This window comes from Phycomyces blakesleeanus, assembly GCF_001638985.1.
Source record: "Phycomyces blakesleeanus NRRL 1555(-) unplaced genomic scaffold PHYBLscaffold_28, whole genome shotgun sequence".
Classification (NCBI taxonomy): Eukaryota; Fungi; Mucoromycota; class Mucoromycetes; order Mucorales; family Phycomycetaceae; genus Phycomyces; species Phycomyces blakesleeanus.
Window position 1 is genome coordinate 160,823 of NW_017265161.1, and position 19,792 is coordinate 180,614.

A 19,792-nucleotide genomic window follows, 5' to 3' on the forward strand; every position below is an offset into this window, starting at 1 on the left:
ATAACTCCCTTTTTTAAAGGCACACAGAAAAGAATAATCATAGTGTTTGTATTTGTTGGTACGTTTATCATTGTCAGATGGAGGATGTGGAGGATGTAGAGGATAAGAAAACAAAATTTATTGAAACTCATCTCTAAAAGCCCAGTGAGGGAGAAGGGACGTCAATCTAGGCGGGACTGCTAAAACAGCATCTCTACCGAAGGACCTCTTCAACATCTGACGCGAATTGAAGTCCATGCGATTACGCATAAAATCATCAACAACTGCAAGAAAGTGATTGTACTAAATACAAATAAGTGATTAATCAAAGTTCTGTTTCATTTAAATACATAAAAAAACAAAAAAAAGCTATATACAATAATGTAAACAAAAGAAATTACCTCATCGCTTCTCCAACTTGGACGCACTGTACGAATCGCACGGTTGCTCGAGACTCCAGGCATATCGTCTTCAGATTCGCCCTCAGACATTGCTTCTTTCTGTAAGAGTCCGTCGCAGCTCTTACCCACCTTCATATCAATTTCAGCCTTGAATGTATGGTAGGTCAGCTCGCGACGGTCAAAATGCTAGTTTATAAATGTATTAATATGAATACATTTAATTTGCAATCAAAATATACTTCTAACATACATCGGTCTCTCGACCTGCTTTTCTTGACCGAGAATTTGTCTTTTTGCGCGCTTCATAGGATTCCTTGACTCGGCGTCTCGTTCCACAAAAGTTTGTGTAGATACAATCGCTAATATCGGCCTGTCGAACACTAGTCCCAACAACCTTTGGAGCCAGGTATGCATGAAGGTCATGCATCAGCTGTCTGTTGGGTGGAAGTCTGTAATCAACATTAACATCCCAACTGCGCTTGCTGTCGTTAGCTGCAACTAGTTCCGGCTTATTTGATTTGAAGTTGTGTTTCTTCAACTCTCCTCGGATAAGAGCCTATACTTAGTGTGAGATATTATGTTGATGAGCTACTGTACATCTCAACACTTACTAAAACTCTAGTGCGATCCTGTTTACTAAGTTCACCAGCGTTTGCACCAGTAAGAACCACTGGACCAACAGAAGGAGCGACAGAAGGACCAACAGAAGGAGCAACAGAAGGAGCAGCAGAAAAGATACCAAAAAAAGCCTCAGAAGGTGTTGTATACCAATCCAGAGTAGAACCAACAGAAGAAGCTGCGAAAGGGACAGAAGCAGAAGCAGGTATAGTGGTAGGAGCAATAACTGCAAGAAGTTCTCCAGAGGCATCGGCAACGCTATCAAGTATTTCCAATGAATCTTTGTTCCCCTTGATAACAATGCCAATGTTTGAATCCATGGTCTTGAGACTTTCCTCCATAGCGGTGAGCCTTCTTAAAAGCTCAGTATATTCCGGGGATGGAGCCGGGGCAATTGACTGACGATTGTTAACCATGGTCTGAAAGCTATCTAATAAAATGTTATACATGAGTTGATTGTTAATTATATTTGTTTTATATATCTATTCATTGTATATATAGAGTGTTATTAACATACAAAAGAAGTTAGGTGTTAAGCGAAAGAATAAAGTGTAGTTAATGGAAAGATGGTAAAAGTAAAAGCAAGAACCCATTTATTATATTACACTTGTTGCTGTAAATACTCAGGATTTCTTTAATACGCGTATCTCTATTAATACTTCCTGGAATTAACGGGGTGCAAATCGGCTTTGAACATGCTTTTTTCAACTCAATCCAATATATGATTTCTGTCTTTCGGCCTTTTGGCCCTTTGGTCTTTTGTTCTTTTTGTTTTTTTTTTTTCATTTACAAGTTTTCTCTCTTTTCTCTCTTTCCAACATTTATTATATTCACAGATTTTCTTGGTAAGATATCTTATTCTTTAATATTATATATATATATATAACTAAAATGATAATAATTGTTTTCTATTACTACAGACACTCGTGTTTTGTTACCTTCTGATGCATCCCCTTCACAATGTCCATCCGGATTAGCTAAGGTTAGTAAATATACTTTATGCTGTCATCCTATAAAATTATCCTGACCTTTTCCTTTCTTTTGTATAGGCCATATCGCCGAAATTACTCTCTACTATTAAACACGGTTATGAACACGGTAATATTTTATTTTATTTCAATCTATCTCTTTTTAATAAGCACATGGCTTAACATAATTTCTATTATAGATGAACCTCCCTCTCATGAGCACATCGCGAATCAAGAACTTTCATTTCATACGAGTGTCATTGACATGGTAATTTTTTTTGTACATATAACAATATTATTTATTTTGTATATTAATGTATATCATTTACTGAAGACAATATTAGCGTCTCCTATGTACTCTCTTGGTCTGCAAATAAATCCTTTTGCTTTGGGTAGGTAAATGAAATATTCTACCACACAGTTCACAAAAAATAATTTTTTTTCAGCATTTTTATAGCCAAATAAAGTATATTGAGTACTATGGTTCGCATTCATAACGCCTTTTATTTTTGTCTCTGATAAGCTATTATATTGCAAGCATAATTACATATATATATTCTTAATATCCACGATTTCTTGTTCAAACAGTTAACACTTTTCTAATTTCATAGAACAACCATTTACAAGCAAGCAACACACAACTGGGCTTTTCTCTGGGAGATATTGTTTGGAGAATACTTGTTTTATCAGAACATTGGCCATTTCAAATTGTATGAAGGATAGAACACTAGCCAGAATGTTCCTGAATATTAAATATAACCACTGTACTATAAACCTAAGAATATTCTTTTCTTTCTAATAAAAACAAAATAAACCAATAATTATTATAAATAAATTAAAGATCGGAGAAGTGTATGGAAGCAAACAGTATAAGAAGAAGTCTCTAAGATTGGATAAAATAAATTCAAATACAACAAAACCCTGTAAAAACTGGCATATCCATAAATTAAACAATGTAAAAACTGGCATATCCGTATAATCGATCTTTCATTTATCGTTCTTTTAATCGGAAAGCGGTAGGATATATTACAACAAAATGTAATTCTGAGTTGCCGTTTTAGTGCATGTGGTAAAAACCCATATACAGAAAATGCAAACACATCCTACTATCCTGCTGTTCTGACCTTTTCCTATGTTCGAAAGTTGGTCTTACCACCTATGAGTAAGCCAGCTTCATACACTTGTAAAAACTATCTGATCACATCGTAAAACCTGGTCTTTTCACATAATTAATTACAGTTTTACACATAAGAAAACCGCACCTCTTTTCCAGTGTCTGCTCCTACCTCTGCTCCCGCTGCCACTTCTACTGATGTTAATCAAGAAGTTTACAATTGACTTTTTGTGAGTAAAGCATTATCAAGTAATTTATCAATATACTATCTCACACAATATATAGTCTGTGGTGATCCAGACACTCGGATGTTGGATTTATCACATCTAAGAACATATTCATATTGGGATAGCATAGTAGCTATCATCTTGTCAGTATAAAATATATATAAACGATTAAGTAATCAGCCCAATAATTATTACAGTTAGTACTGTAGATAATATCTTAAAGATTGTTAAGATAATTATATCATACTGCCAGGTAAACTGTGTCAGATCGATATGGAGCTAATTTAGTAGGAAGTCCTAAAGCTCTAGTATAAAAGAGAAAAGAATAGCTAAGAGCTAAAGAAGTACGATTTATGACTTGATGTCATAATTGTAACACCGACACTAGTTAAGCAGTAAATACACTATAATAACCAAATATAGTAAAGGAAGAAAGCCTTAAGAAACTAAGACGTAATGACAAGAGCAGATTGTGTTTTCTTATAAAAAGAGACACTTTTTATTTATGAATAAGAACAACTTATATACAGTCTCAAAGTATTTCTATACGCCTCTATTATCAAATATTTTATTTTTCTATTGTTTCGTACCTGAAATACCACATAGTCTCTTATCTGAAGCCGATTAAGGGATCCAAAATTCAGATCAAATAATGCAGCTTTGATTGCAGCAAATGACAGCAAGTCCAGTTGGAATACTGAAATTCATTTCAATCGTTCCCCTAATAAAGAACTGACACTTGCACTTATGGCTTACCTGAAGCCAAAGTTTGCTGCGGGTAGGCTTAGGCCATCTGAAATCCGCAGTAGTATTTATACTAACTTTTGTGGAAGATGTTCTGCTGAACGAAAGTCGCCGTCAGCCCTTGATGCAGGAAGATCAAGGTCAAGGAGAGCAAGTCGAGCAACCACTGTATGTTGTGTTGTATTTTGATAAAAATAATAATATTGAGTAATATTAATAAATGTGTGTTATTAGAACTTTGACTGCCATGAGCTGGCCTACAGTATATACAAGGCTGACATTGATACGTTGATGGGAAAGGATTGCGAAGGGCTCATCAACAAGGCAGCAATGTCTGAGAATGAGTCGAAGGATGAGATACCTGGAGTTCCAGGCAATTGTGTGCTCTGTACAGTGCGTCCATTCTGGAGAAGCGATGAGGTAAATACTTTTATAAATAATGTTAAATGCAATCTATTGTCTTTTAGTAAAATAAACATAATATTTTTATTGTAATCTAGTACAATCAGTTTCTGGAGCATGTTAACAAAGCCATGCTCAGATGCTTGAACCTAAATGTGCGCCAGATGGCAAAGAAGACCTTTGGCAGAGATGCTGATTTAGCAGTCCCGAGTCAACTGAAGTACTCTCTTCCCCAGTGGGCTTTCAGAGATAAGCTCTAATAAAAAAATTCTCTTTCATCCTTCACATTATAATTTCAACAAACACAAACTTATTGCAAAACATGAATGCTACAATTGTCTTTTTCTCTTGGATTCTTTAAAAAGGAGAGTTAAATTTTATTAATTTCTATGCATAGTGTTTTTTTGGTAAAGGAATGACTAGTATTTTTTTAACATTTTGATGTGTTGTATGCTCAGCTGTAGCAACTTGCAACAAAATTCTATGCACTGACAATATGCTTTGATGGCTGTCATGAGAGAACGTAGGATAACAAATATTAACATGTTAAAGTGAACGAGAATGATTGTCAGCTGGCATAAACCATTTGACGAAAGCAAAAACATGTTGATCATAATGCATAAGCCGGAATTGGCGATTGTTATTGTTGGTAGGTGGTGGGATAAAGGAATGTGTGAAAAAGTACTGAATTTAACCTGTGTATGCGAGTACATGCTGGCCTGTACTTCCATAAAATTTGGCTTGAATGAGGGAACCATGATGTCCTGATTCATTCTGGCCTTTATAAGTCTGGCCAAGAATGTTTACTGATTTAAGCTTATTTATCAGGTTGTCAACAAAGTACAGTGATGATGAAGCTTCTTCGTAATAGACCAATGCTTGATTTTGGTATGCAGTCTTATAATATTCAAAGAGATGAAGATAGTGAATATTACTCATTGGTATTAATGCTGCTGTAAGAAGTGGGAAGACGGAAGGAGGGAGAGGCTCATTGCCTTTGATGACAAGATCTGGATTTTTGGAATAATCAATAAAGGATTGTAGACGGAAGGTACGTTGACAGATGGTAGGGGTGGTAATTGGTATAGAGGTTGGCATAGGTGTTGACATAAGTTTAAAAATGAATTGGCAGAAGGAGACTTGGCTTGGACCTCAAAGAACAGCATTGACATAGTCTTCCTTGTGTACATCTTTAACAAATTTTCGCATATAGGTTTCTTCAAACCCAATTTTTCTGTTTGTTTTCATATTTTTTAACAAACTGTTAAATCTCTCAAACCCAAAGAGCCAATAACCATACACTGGTCCAAAATCACGAATGACATCGTGAAGATGGAGATGCAGGTGCATGTTACAGGTGAGGATTTTGGTTGGATACGTGATTTCGCATTTCTGACAGAATCTTTCAAGGAATGTGTGGGCGTTGCTTAGTTCAAGGAAAGTGACGGTTGATTTTATCAAAAGGCAACATGCATCAACATAGTCGATCCAGTTGTTGAACATATTATTCGGAAGAACGCCCTTCAACAAAACAGGAGAGTAAACAAGCACCCACGACTTCCACTTGTCTGCTTTCATGTACAAAAACCCTTTGCTAATTTTCTTTGTCAAAGCAGTGTACTCGCCAGGAATCACCATTGTCTCTGCTGTCTTCTGCATTGTGACTAGATTGTCTTTCGAAATCTTCTTCTCCTCGATCCACCAATCCAGCATTCCATTTGGAGTTCCCAGGAAAAAATTATATATTGCATCAATGATCGTTCCATGTACTAGATCAAAGTATCCAAGACGATACAACTGCGACCATCAAACATCATTTTCGATCTCCAGCTGATGCCTTTCTGAGGGGGTACTAGCACTTTCCCACTCCTCAGCATGCAACCTGCTTTCTACACCATTACGAAGATTCCATTGAGAGAAGACAAATTCACTAAAATCGACGTTGATTCCATTTGGCAGACGAGGGAACTGGTGGTTGCACTTGTAGCAGGCGCACGTACTGTTGTGAGAAGTGAACCCGCTTGTTTTCCAAGCAGCTGGAATATCGCAGCCCACCATCAGCAGTGCTGCACAAACATTGACTCCACTGGGACGTTCAAAGGTTGGGATCTTCATTCCCACATACAACGTCTCCAACTCATCTACCAAAGGTTTAAGATAGTGATTTATCTCTTCAGACTTTAGTTCCTTAGGACCTGGCATAAGTCTAACCAGAATGACATTCTCTGGCTTAAACCATTCATCCTGGGGAAGATTGTTAATAGCAATATAAATTGCACCAGACGAGTGAGATACATTATTGAATGGCTGGAACCAGTCGATGTTAATAGTTAACATTAATGAACGTGAATCTTGGGTGAATTGCATGCCATCTTTGTCTTTTAACTCCTTCCACATAGCTCCGTTGTAGATATTGCACATGGTATTCATCTTCAACTTGTGGTTCCAATGTCTGATTTTTTTTCAAACTCTGTGTGAAGGAAAAACATCTTTAATGTCTGTTTGATAGACTGGTACACATATGACTGCTTAGCTATCAAAGCACCCAATGACAATGATTTCATCAATTGATAACCACAAGATGAGTGCACACCAAGCTTCACAAAATCACAATGAGAAGGAGCAGATACACTTTCCTCGTACACCTTGTGGCAATCCTGACACACAACAAATTTCTTTACACCTTTGGTCATGGCTGAGAAATCTGTCATGTGCTGTAGACCAGGAAGGCTCAAGGGCAGTTGGAAATTTTGCTTGTAAATTGTCAAGAGTTTGTTGATGAACTCAATTAAGACAACAGCACCCTTGTTGACCACATAGCAGGAAGCGAACATTACCACAAATGTAGCAATGAATCTGTGCACTGGGTTCTCTGGCATATTGGGGGTGGCAAAAGGATCTAGTATAAAAATTGCAAAAAAAAATTAATATCCCCTTTTTTTCAGATTTTTATTTTTCAATTTCTTAGTAGCACAGCACCAATCATCATCAACAAATTCCTCAACTTCAATCTCAACAACATCTTCTTCATCATCTTCGCTTTCTTTGCCATTACTGCTTTCATTGTCACCACTGCTCTCCTCATCATTACCACTCTCATCACTATTGCTTTCACTGTTGTGAATCTCTTCATTCCCAACCAAAACATTATCATTGTCGGACATTGGAGCTCCTTCTCAAACAGGTGAGCTGTTCTGACAACACACCTCTTCCACGGTTCCGGATTGACGGGTTGGAATAGCTATATATAGAATATGTTTCTTAGTTAAGCTCTATTATTTTTGTTCAAATTAATATTTCCTACATTCAACATCAACCTCCATCGCATTTCTTTGGGAAGAAGATTCTATTAAAGAATGTTATTTTGTTTAAACTGCAAAAAACCCAAATAAAATCTAATACAATAATACTAAAAACTGCGTACCACTTTCACATCTTATAGCATCTAATCTTGCTCTTTTGTTATGGTGCTAAGCAGCTCTTCTGGCAACAAAACTATAGCCTAGTTTGTTCTGACTACATTCAGCACAATAGCACTTTTCATTGTAAAGTTGGGGGATTGAGGATATGGTGTTTTTTGTTTTGTTTTGTTTTTGAATATTAAGAGAAAAAGGAAACAAGTGCTACATATACTTTATTTACTATGGCCTTTATAATAATAATAAAAAATAATATTTGTGCTAGTTATATCCAAGCCAATAGAATACAACAAAACTGCGTTTTCACCATAAACATAAGAAAACCCTGCTGAGATGAAAATTGACCCCACATTTTCCATTGTTATCAGGTAACTGTGCACATTAGAATTTCCCCCCTTTTTTTCAGTGATCATCTGTTGCAACTCAATTGGGGGAGTGATGATGGCATGGTCAGGGAAATAGTCTTCTCTGCGAATAGAAAACCCGGCTAGAACCTTGATTACATTAATAGGAAGATCAGAAAGATAAAATACCACCATTCGGTCCAATTCCCATCTACCAACTTGTCTTTGTTGATCACTGGAGACGCCTTGATGGGATACCATGTTGATGGCACTCTTTTGGTTGATATGGGTAACCTTAGATGAGCTGATCCCAACTGCTTCAAATTCTAACTTATATGCTTTTCATTGCTCATCATAACTCATTGGTTTGCTTTCGTTTTGGCCAGGAAACAAGTAGCTGTTATACCATGTTTTGTGTGTAGAAAAATCAACAAACAGTTTGTTTTCATGGTGGAATTTGGAAAAAAAATGTTGAGCTAGTGCATCAATAGGACATAATTCTTCATTGGCGTGGCAAAGAGCAGATCTGTATTAGATTTTTCTATCTTTGTTGATTTTTCCATATATAATTGTAGCTACTAATGCAACACATGGAGAAACATCTTGATCTTCTAGTTCCATTTTGAAAAGGTTGGGATATTGAGTACCAAGAACAGTTTCACTTCTCAACAACATTGCATGACTCATAAGGAAACAAAGATGATTTCTAACTCCTACTGTACTATCTTGCTCGAAGAAGTACTGACTAAGAAGAAGAAGTTCGTTTTTTGTATATCTATCATTGAGTGTGTTTTTTCCTCTGTCTTCATACTCGACTCTCTTGCACTTTGTTTTCTTCTTTGTGTTTGTGTCTAGAAACTGTCTTGCAATTGGTCCTCTAGGATGGGGGTTCTTATTCAAGTCCAAAGCTATTTGCTGGTAATAAATGTCTGTTATTGCCTTAACGTAAGCCTGAATTAATTCTCTTCCAAGAGGAACAGAGGTATCATCATCATTTCTCTTGAACTTGCGGTCACAAACCATGACAAAATCAGTGAGAAAGAAGGTGAGTTTTTCATCAGAGACAATCATGCCATCTGCAATTTTTTTTGTTTCAACACACCAATTCTAACTTTCATATATTACATTAGATAAATGAAAAAATAGTGACATATTTAATCATGAAGAAGTGGTACTTTATTTAACTTACTATCCACTCTTTCTGCTTTGCTAGATATGCATGAGTTGTATTCTTGGGGCAGAACAGCTAGTTTTTGGTGACAATTATCTCACTGTTTTGCTGCATAGTCAGCTGGTTTTCCATGTTGCACTGATAGTATTTATTGTTGAGTACATTGGTTTGGGTAGAGGAGCTGGCTTCTGTGTAGTTCATGATGAAGATGTCAAGGATGTTTTATTATAAATAGTAAGGATGTAAAGAAAAAAAGAAATTGTCTTGTATTTATACTTTTTGATATTAAATTATGGCTCAATGTTATATTCAAATATATCAATCAATGTAGTGGAAATGTAATCAGATTAAGATGTGAGCTGTCAGATAGTTAAAGCCTTGGCATTCCAGCCACCATTTGTTAACATTGGTTCCTAAAAGTCATTGCGCCACACTCCCAAAAATAAGTATTCTATATCTAAAAGACAAGTACATTGTAGCTATCTTTAGACTTTCCATTCTTGTACACACACCCGCCACAGCTTCTATTTTTTATAATTAACTACCCATCAAGTCTATAAAGACAATATATAGTCATTGGCAGATATTTATTATATAAATATCAAGGTTCCAACACATCTTTACTATCAATTATTTCTTTTAAATCATCTTAATATGTCTTTTGTGTTTTTTATTAAAGTCAATTTAGTATATGAATACCACTTTTTTCTCCAAAAGAAAATTGTTGTGCTACTAATTCCTATTAAGTCCCTATTCTATATAGTTTATTGGTCCATTTAAATGTCTCCTTGATTTTAGACCCGAATCTTGGATTACTGTGAGTAATTCTTAAAATTTACATAGAAAAAAACCGATTGTGAGTATTACTCACTTTTTTTCACTCTCCGATATGAAAAAAATTGGATGACTTGAGACATGCTGGGACCTCAGGTCTGTATACTGCAGTTAACTATCTTCAGATTTTACGGATTCATCAAAATAACATCTGACAACTAGATCAAAAACAACAACATGTTGTTTTCGATCTGAGTTGTTCTTCCAATGCTATAACACAGCCAAAATTGGTCAAACCCACTGGGAATCATAAATGAAGATAAAAGAATAAAAAGAGGATATGGTGTGTTTGGAAATAAATATCTAAGTTTTTAAGTGATTTTCAAAGTTCCATGTGTTGTGAATGAGTATTGATTACTGCTGAATCTGAGAGTAAGACTGAAGGATAAAATAATATCCTCAGCTATTCCAGTCAAACGGATCTCCCTTTATGATATTATCTAATACACAGATCATCATACACATAATTGATTATTTATTATTATCACCATGACATGGGATATACAAATACATATACATTATATATATGGCATCATTATATTTCATCTACATATTTCTTTTATTATACAAATACTTAATTGAGAGACTACAACTACAACTATCTAATATTATGAAACATTACCCGAGTATCTGGGTCGGAATACTAAAATATTACCAATAGCATAAATGCTCTTCTTTACCAAAACTCTTGGACTGATCTGACTGGAGAAGTATCATATCAATTGGTCTTTCCGGATCTTTCCAGAAGAACAATACTCCTGGAAGATGACTCATCGTGATAAAGATTACTTAAGCACACACTGAATTACAAATTAGAAAAACATATAAATATCAGTAGATAGTTCCGTGTAGAAAGACAATCGAATTTTATCATTCTTTACTTTTCTTTTGAAATAAACAACCTACACAAGTTCTCACGAATTCTTTCGTCTATATTATATTTTGCTTTATTTTCTCCCCACAACATTTTTTTTCGTGAACTACAATGAACTCTCCTGCTGACTTGTTTCCCGCTGGTTTGACCCCTGTTCCTGAGGAGGCTACCTTGTCCCCCATGTCTGCGGATGAATTATTCTCTGACTTGAGTGAGCCCGTCCTCTTTCCGGATGCTGCCCCTGGTTTTGGTTCCGTTTCTGGTTCTGGTTCCCCTCCCGTTGGTAGAGAAGTAGCAACTGCTTCCTCCTGTGTGGCCGTTCTCAAGGCTGAATTGGGCAACCACATCGAGGCCTTCAGCGCTGCTCATGTAGCAAACAATGAGCAAGCAGCTGATGATGCACTCCGCAGGATCGAGCGCACAAGATTGGCAATCACTAGCCTTGAAAAGTGCAGCGAGATGCTTGCCTCTCCTGGTACAAACACAGAGAGAGCTGGCCGTGAAGGAGGGTTGACTCTCAACAGAAGAGATCTTCCCAAATTCCAATTGGCCTCCAGTATTATTAAGCCCTTCCCAAATGAAGAGGTTTTTGAATCAGTTGGACATTTCCTACGTACCTTCAAGAATGTGATCGAGTCTTCTTCCTTGGACATCGAGAGAGTTTGGAAGAAATTCCTCCCACTTTGCCTGCCTCACACTGATGACGGATGGGTAGAGATGGATCTTAAGAAGTGTATTGATTGGAAGGCGGCGAAATCATGCTTCAACAAAAGACATGGTTCCAGCTTGGTGTCTCGACGATTCACAGACCAGGTCTTTACAATGATGATGAAGAACACTGAGTCCATCGGTGATTACTCGAAGAAGTTCCTCCGTGCGGTTTACAATGCTGGTTTACCCAAAGACGATGCTCGCATCGCTGATCGCTTCCTTGCCTCGCTGACCTTATCAGTGCAAACACTGGTAAGAGTTACCATGGCCCGCTCTGGTCCCAATGGGGAGTCCAAGCGTGATTGGACTGTAGAGCAGATCACGCAGATCGGCAGAGACATCCTTGGGGATGACAACAGGCTCTATGCTGAGGCGACCCGATTGATTCCTGGTTCCCGTGGGCAACCTGAGAAGAATAACGAGGAACATCCCAGAAAGAAGCTTCACCATTCCAACAAGATAACCAAGCATGAGAAGACATTTTTCTGCTCGCACCATGGAAAAAACCCGACCCATGAGTCCAGCAAGTGTTTTACCTTGATCAACCGCAAGAACAAAGCCAGTAGTTCCAACAGTCGCAATCCTTGCAGACGTTGTGGTGAAAACTACTACCATGGTCATGTCTGCAAAAGCAAGAACAATGAGCCAATTCTCATGGTATCCCAGTCTCCCGCAAAGGATAAGTCTGAGCAGACGCTCAAGACGATCCAGGACAGGATAGATGAAGACATGGAGGAAATATCATTTGAATGTAAGTACCTACTTGACAGAATTGAGAGAAGAATTAAAGCTAATGATGCGTTTAATCTTGTAACTCCAATCATAATAGAGAACCAGAAGTTAATCGGGATGATCGATACAGGCAGTTCCCGCACGTTTATAAATTTGAAATGTTTAAATAACAATTTACAAATAACAAAAATAAATTCTTCAATTGGTTCCTTTAATTTTCTGTCTAAGAATAGTAGTACAAAGAGATTAGGAAAAACTGATCCTTTAAATTTTAAATATATAAATGGCATCACCTTTAAGCATGCACCAGAGGTGTTAGAGTTTAATACGGGTTTTAATTTTGATATCCTCCTTGGAAGAGATATTTTGGCAAAGATGAATATTGGATTAATTAATGTTGCATATGATATTGAAGGAGAATATGTCCATTCAGATAATGCAAAAGACTATGCCGCCATTTATGAAAATCTAAATATTGATAAAGAGAAAAAGTTTGAACCTGATAATTCGCCAGCTGGCACAGCACAGCAACGAGCAGAATTTATGAGCTCTATTAAAGCATCACTGGAGGAAAATAAGAATATTCCCGTTGAGTCATATTGTCCTTTATCAGAATCTATTATTCGTTTACCTACTAAGGAAGGTGCGACGGCTTACAGACGGCAGTATCCTATACCGCACGCTCTAAGACCAACACTTGACAAGCAAGTAAAAGAATGGCTTGAGACAGGAACTATTGTCAAGTCCAAGACCAACACTTCCTTCAACAGTCCAATGTTGCTTGTTCCAAAGAGAAACAAAGCTGGTGAGATTGTCAGTCATAGAGTGTGTTTAGATGTGCGATTGTTAAATCAGATCCTACCTCCCACATTCAATTATCCAATTCCAAAAATTCAAACAATATTTCAAAACTTAAGTGGAAAGAAATTCTTTACCACACTCGACTTATCCAATGCGTATCATCGTTTCAAAGTTGCACCTGAGGATGTACACAAACTGACATTCACTCACTTAGATGGGCAACAGTATAGCTTTATTAAAGGCTGTTTTGGCTTGAAGATGCTTACTTCACAATTTCAACATGTCATGGCTACTTTATTTGATAAGATTGACTGTGTACAGAATTTTGTTGATGATTGTATTGTTGCCAGTGAAACATTTGAACAGCATGTCAAAGACGTAAAATTAGTTATTGAAAAATTGTCATCCGCGAAGTTGATTCTGAACTCGGAAAAGTGTGTCTGGTTTCAACATTCAGTGAGATTGCTTGGTTTTGTCGTCAATGAGACAGGCACCAAGGTTGATAAGCGAAAGTTGACAAATGTTGACAAATGGCCTATTCCTACAACTGCGAAACAGATTCAGCAATTCATGGGTTTGATCAATTACTTCAGAGATTATATTCCTATGATTTCGAAGGTAGCTGAGCCTATTTCACGTTTGAGTCATGCCAAGAATGTGTCTGGTCAATGGACAGATGAGCAGACGAAAAGCTTTAAAGCACTAAAAGACATATTGCACCAAGATTTAATTCTTCATTACGCAGATATGTCACGTGAAATGTATGTGGCCACAGATGCATCCCTTTATGGAGCAGCTTGCTTATTGTTTCAGCGAGATGAACAAGGGCGTGATAAATATATCAGCTTTGTATCAACTTCCTTAAGCCCATCGCAGCGACGATGGAGCACAACTAAAAGAGAATTATATGCAGTCGTTTTGGCGCTTGAAAAATTCTGTCCATTTCTGTGGGGCCGACAGTTCACAATTTTTACTGATCATCGAGCACTCATTTATCTCCACACTCAAAAAATCGCTAATCCGATGATGATTGGCTGGATTGAGACACTCCTTGACTTTGATTTTAAAGTGGTCCATATTCCTGGTTTGTTGAATAAACTACCTGATTTGCTAAGCCGCTTGTATCCTCCAGAGGATAGTGACAAGCTGGTGGAGGATGATGGATTGAGAAAAATCAGAACAAATGACTTACAAGCTAAAAACAGAGTTATTGTTCAAAAGAAAAAATATAGTAAAGACAGAGTGCTAAATGTACTTGCAACGCAACTCGTCGAAAATGCTTCAGAGTCGTCCGACTATATGTCACCTCCTGAAGAAAAGCGTAATGGCTTACTAAAAGAAGCACATTCGTTTGGTCACTTTGGAAGTCAAGCTATAGTGAATGATCTTCATTCACAAGGCTTACACTGGACTAATATATATGAAGAGGCTAAAGAGATTATTCGTTCTTGCCCTGAATGTCAGAAGCACAATATTAGCAAGAAAGGCTATCACCCATTGACTAATGTTGTAGCATTCCGACCATTTGATCATATTGCAATTGACTTATGCGGTGAATTCCCTGTATCAGAGGATGGACACACGTACATGTTAGTTCTGGTTGATGTATGCTCCAAGTACATTATCTTGAGACCACTGCCAAACAAGAACTCAACAACAATAGCTAAAGCATTGATAAAGATTTTTGGAGATTATGGTTTTCCCAAAGTAATGCAAAGTGACAATGGTCTGGAATTTAGAAACTCTTTAATGTCAAGCCTATCTAAAGAGCTTGGGATTGATCGAAGATATTCGACAGCATATCACCCACAAGGAAATGGTATTGCCGAAGCCAGTGTAAAAATTGCAGAGAATACTGTACGTAAAATGATGAGAGCGAACAGCAATGACTGATGTCACTATCTACCGATTGTTCAGCTGTGTATCAATAGACATATTCCTCAAAAAACACTAAGTGCGCCGTTTTCATTAATGTATGCTCGCAGAGTCAATGTGCCTGATGAGTATGGTGACAAAGATAAATACTCTCTTCCAAAAGCCACAGTTACAATTGATGAGCTAGAGAAGCAGATTGATCATATGAAAAATATTATATTCCCTGCCATTAACGAACGTGTGTTAAGGATTAATGAGGAATTAAAAAAGAAATATGATCACAAAAATATCCTAATCGACATCCCCAAAGGAACACACGTTATGGTCAGATTACCACATCGATCAAATAAATTGGCACCTATTTATGAAGGTCCATATACAGTGGTTCGAAAGAATAAAGGAGGATCGTATGAGTTAAAGGATGAGCAAGGTGAATTGTTACACCAAAATTATACACCCTCAGAACTCAAGATGGTCACCATCGATGAATCAACAATTGAGAATGAGCTCTACAAAGTTGAAGACATTCGAGATCATCGTGGTACTGCTGGTCAACGAGAATATTTGGTCAAATGGGCTGGCTATGGCGAACGCGCTAATACATGGCAAAAGGCTGAAGACTTTACCGATTCCACAATTGTACAAAAATATTGGAAGAAAGTTAGAGAGTTGGAACGTTTAGAGAATGAGAGAGCTGAAGACTTGATTAACAAAAGTGCATCCTCAAAAAAGAAAATAGTTCACACTTCAAGACTAAATGGTAAAAGTAACAATAACGATGAGCACAAGAAAAGAACACTTCCTACCACTTTGAGTAGAGAAGAAAGATTACACAAAAGAAGAGCAACAAAAAATTAAAATAACAAAAAATGAACACGTAATCCACAAAGCTGAGTTTACAGTGTAGATCTCCATAAAGTACAAAAATTATGTGCATGATTGACTATAATAAAATAAGCAATTGGCCAGACAATGAAATAGTAAATGAAATGTTTTATTGCCGAATCAACAAAAGGTATTGTTGAATCTGGTGGAGGATAATGTTGTGAATGAGTATTGATTACTGCTGAATCTGAGAGTAAGACTGAAGGATAAAATAATATCCTCAGCTATTCCAGTCAAACGGATCTCCCTTTATGATATTATCTAATACACAGATCATCATACACATAATTGATTATTTATTATTATCACCATGACATGGGATATACAAATACATATACATTATATATATGGCATCATTATATTTCATCTACATATTTCTTTTATTATACAAATACTTAATTGAGAGACTACAACTACAACTATCTAATATTATGAAACATTACCCGAGTATCTGGGTCGGAATACTAAAATATTACCAATAGCATAAATGCTCTTCTTTACCAAAACTCTTGGACTGATCTGACTGGAGAAGTATCATATCAATTGGTCTTTCCGGATCTTTCCAGAAGAACAATACTCCTGGAAGATGACTCATCGTGATAAAGATTACTTAAGCACACACTGAATTACAAATTAGAAAAACATATAAATATCAGTAGATAGTTCCGTGTAGAAAGACAATCGAATTTTATCATTCTTTACTTTTCTTTTGAAATAAACAACCTACACAAGTTCTCACGAATTCTTTCGTCTATATTATATTTTGCTTTATTTTCTCCCCACAACACCATGACTTTTGCTACAGACAAGTTATTGATAATTGCTTAAACATGTTTTATAGGGAAGACTCTTCCAAATAACTCTTGTTTAAAACATTCTCAAAACAAGGCTTGAATAAAAAGTCATAGACCTTCAAAGTCAAGAGGTATCAATAGAAAATAGTGGAGTTTCAGCTTTTTTTTAATATTGAAATGAAAAAGAGAGTCACTATAGCAACAGATACATTTCAATGTTCCTAAAAAAGGTGGTTGTGTAATGTAAAATACTATTTTTTCGATTTTCTTTCTATATATATCGGGAATTGAATATTTTACTATCGGAGTTTTCTTGGGGTAAAATTGAAAAGATTTCAAAACTTTGATGTTTATGCTTGAACACACTATAGAAAGATAGATAACTTTTATTGAATGAAATAATGTCATCTTTTATATCTTTTCAAAACCTACCCAGCCATTATAAATGTGTTTCGGTTTCTATTCTACTTTTGTTAAGCTATATGCTTTCTAAATTTGTTTGTGAGCAAAAGGAAATCACTTCGGTCGTTGTTCTCAAAAGAGTGTCGTTCCTGATCTGGGATGGTCTTCCTTTTACTATAGCAAAGTCAAAAGGTCAAACCCACTGGGGATCGGAGAGTATATGTAAAATCGAAGAGAGGATAAAAGGTGCTTTTTATTGATAGGAATTGAATTGTCTTATATAGTTTTCTAAACTAATACTGCGCATTATCCGCAGTAAACTATTATACTCTATTTAATTACAAGAGAAGTCCTTTTACTGCGGTTGATGCTCAGAAGATGTTACTGTGGTTGATCTTTACAAGACATTACTGCGGTTCGTTATCTATGAGGTATCTTTGACATACAGAACTGCTGCGGTCAATTATCCCGATTTCTCGGATTCATCAAAATAATGTCCGACAAGAGAATTCTGTGCAATTATCATCCTGATTGGATGACAAGAATTTGGGCACGACAAATATAAAATGTTATAAAAAATCAACTGAATATTTTTCACATAAATGCCACAAGTGTGGATTGAACACACGACCTTTAGATCTTCAGTCTAACGCTCTCCCAGCTGAGCTATTGCGGCACTACTCTTTCGTTTAAGCATTTGATTTAACTGATTCCAAAATTTTATTTTTGATGAATCCACATATGGTGCAATCGGAGATAAGTATCAATGTTTTTGGATTTGTTTCAATTTTCTCCTGGAAAACTCCGCCAGCCAATTATTATTTAATGTCCGACAACCTTTAAAAAAAATCAAAATTCAATGATATTTAGCACTCAAAACGTAAAGAATAAGCACAAAAGTAGAATTGATATATTTAATAAAATAATAATTAGAGATAAAGATAATTTATAAGCAAAAATAATAAAAAATAAAGAAAGTACAGATAAAAATTCTATTCTCTTCCTTCATCACAGCGATGAGAAGTATATTTTTTTTTGTAAATTTTTTTACAACATCATTGGCTTCTTTCACGTTCATCTCTTGGCTGTATGCCTCAATGTAGCGCCACGAGCGGTTGTAATACCAGCGGATATTTGGAAGCTTACCAGTGTGATCCAGGAAAGTATGGATATTCTTATCCAGGGACTTATACGTATAGTCACACTGGAGGCGAGCTTCACGCTTTGCGGCACTCCAATACCTCTCAATCCAATTGCATTTGCAATGAAACTTAGGGTAAAGTTCAAATATATGACCAGAGTCTTCGACAGCCTCATGAAGAGCAGTTTTCTGTGACATAAAATCTGGTTGTGAAGCCAGAAAATGATGTGCACAGTACTTGCTATCTTCAGAGGTGTCTTTACTCTTACAGTCTAGTCTCCATTTCTTAATAGGATTATACAGATCCTTCTCAAGCCACAAACCATACTCCTCCAGAATATGACGGACACCTTTAACATATTTAATCTTATTTTGGACCCATTGTCCACTTTTCTTTGCAAACCATTTGTCTTTCTCGTAATACATTGATTGTACTTCCTCTACACTATTCCGGACAAATACTGAGTGGGTATTTTTGGTGGGCCATAGTCTGACTGAGTTTTATTCTCGCTATTTTTGGTGTGATGAGATTGAGCGTAGAGATACCCTTTTTCGAAAAATTAGGTTCATTTCCCGAAAAAAAATCCAAATTTATTAATAAAAAGAGGACGATTTCGACGTTTTTATCATAATGGATGTCTTTATTTTAACATGAATATGTGTCAACTAAAAGTTATATAATTCAAGGCTGGCTACTACTACTACTAGAATGGACCTTTCTTGACAGCTTTCCTACCTTATAATGCTATAATATATATGATTATTGATTGGAATTACTTATATTTGTAATGATTTATTACTCATACAGTTTTCTGGAAAGCCATAAAATAAAGACATATATTTTGATATAACAGTGAAAGTAGTACATATTTATTGAATATAATAAGAAGTATTTATGTAGAAAAATAATTAAATGAAGATAGTTTTATATCTTTTACGATAATCGAGCTCTATATTTATCTAGAGAAATTCCAAGCTGAACTCGGTCATTCTCCATTCTTTGAGCAGCTTCTTCAGGGGATATATTCTCTAACTCTGCTCTTTCATTAATTGCATCGTACAGCTCTTTTCTTCTACTAAAAAATCTAGACTCTTTACGATATTTTCTCCATGCAGTTCCGTATTTATTTTCTAAGGATTGAATGGATGGGCTGCCATTAAAGCTGAAAACATATTCTCTCCATACATCAGTAACAGAGAAAATTCTTCGGCTCATTGTATACTGTTCCAGCTGTTCTGGGTGTGTTGGCTGTTGAGATGTTACGGCACTATGTAATGGAGTACTTTGGGGTGGTGGTTGTAGAGGTTGTGATGTAATGATGTTACGCTGTAAAGGTAGGTTCGATGGTGTTGCAA

General features: G+C 36.2%; 7 protein-coding genes and 1 non-coding gene across 8 annotated transcripts; 1 reads left to right on the plus strand and 7 right to left on the minus strand.

Annotated features, from left to right (window-relative positions):
• Positions 1-117: 117 nt before the first annotated feature.
• PHYBLDRAFT_173964 (hypothetical protein) lies at positions 118-1,447 on the minus strand (the record flags this gene model as incomplete). The annotated part of the gene is made up of 4 exons (XM_018437154.1): positions 118-282; positions 381-566; positions 631-936; positions 992-1,447. 4 exons carry the CDS (start codon positions 1,445-1,447, stop codon positions 118-120), a joined length of 1,113 nt encoding a protein of 370 aa, XP_018285673.1.
• A 272-nt stretch (positions 1,448-1,719) lies between these two features.
• On the plus strand, positions 1,720-4,713 carry PHYBLDRAFT_173965 (hypothetical protein; the record flags this gene model as incomplete). Its single annotated transcript, XM_018437155.1, has 10 exons — positions 1,720-1,843; positions 1,919-1,980; positions 2,048-2,096; positions 2,167-2,234; positions 2,808-2,921; positions 2,987-3,128; positions 3,366-3,450; positions 3,928-4,219; positions 4,286-4,471; positions 4,552-4,713. The coding sequence occupies 10 exons, from the start codon at positions 1,720-1,722 to the stop codon at positions 4,711-4,713; spliced, it is 1,284 nt and encodes a 427-aa protein (XP_018285674.1).
• Positions 4,714-5,143: 430 nt separating this feature from the next.
• PHYBLDRAFT_151152 (hypothetical protein) lies at positions 5,144-5,563 on the minus strand (the record flags this gene model as incomplete). The annotated part of the gene is made up of 1 exon (XM_018432614.1): positions 5,144-5,563. The coding sequence occupies one exon, from the start codon at positions 5,561-5,563 to the stop codon at positions 5,144-5,146; it is 420 nt and encodes a 139-aa protein (XP_018285675.1).
• Positions 5,564-8,279: 2,716 nt separating this feature from the next.
• Positions 8,280-8,540, minus strand: PHYBLDRAFT_91875 (hypothetical protein; the record flags this gene model as incomplete). Its single annotated transcript, XM_018443775.1, has 1 exon — positions 8,280-8,540. A coding segment is annotated over one exon (261 nt), but the record flags the coding sequence as incomplete, so codon positions are not given.
• Positions 8,541-8,747: 207 nt separating this feature from the next.
• PHYBLDRAFT_73845 (hypothetical protein) lies at positions 8,748-9,239 on the minus strand (the record flags this gene model as incomplete). The annotated part of the gene is made up of 1 exon (XM_018442929.1): positions 8,748-9,239. One exon carries the CDS (start codon positions 9,237-9,239, stop codon positions 8,748-8,750), a length of 492 nt encoding a protein of 163 aa, XP_018285677.1.
• Positions 9,240-17,898: 8,659 nt separating this feature from the next.
• PHYBLDRAFT_t244 lies at positions 17,899-17,971 on the minus strand. Its single transcript has one exon. It is a non-coding gene; the product is annotated as a tRNA-Phe (tRNA).
• Positions 17,972-18,117: 146 nt separating this feature from the next.
• Positions 18,118-18,862, minus strand: PHYBLDRAFT_173968 (hypothetical protein; the record flags this gene model as incomplete). The annotated part of the gene is made up of 2 exons (XM_018437156.1): positions 18,118-18,132; positions 18,347-18,862. 2 exons carry the CDS (start codon positions 18,860-18,862, stop codon positions 18,118-18,120), a joined length of 531 nt encoding a protein of 176 aa, XP_018285678.1.
• A 565-nt stretch (positions 18,863-19,427) lies between these two features.
• PHYBLDRAFT_95102 (hypothetical protein) lies at positions 19,428-19,667 on the minus strand (the record flags this gene model as incomplete). Its single annotated transcript, XM_018443881.1, has 1 exon — positions 19,428-19,667. A coding segment is annotated over one exon (240 nt), but the record flags the coding sequence as incomplete, so codon positions are not given.
• Between the last annotated feature and the right edge of the window lie 125 nt (positions 19,668-19,792).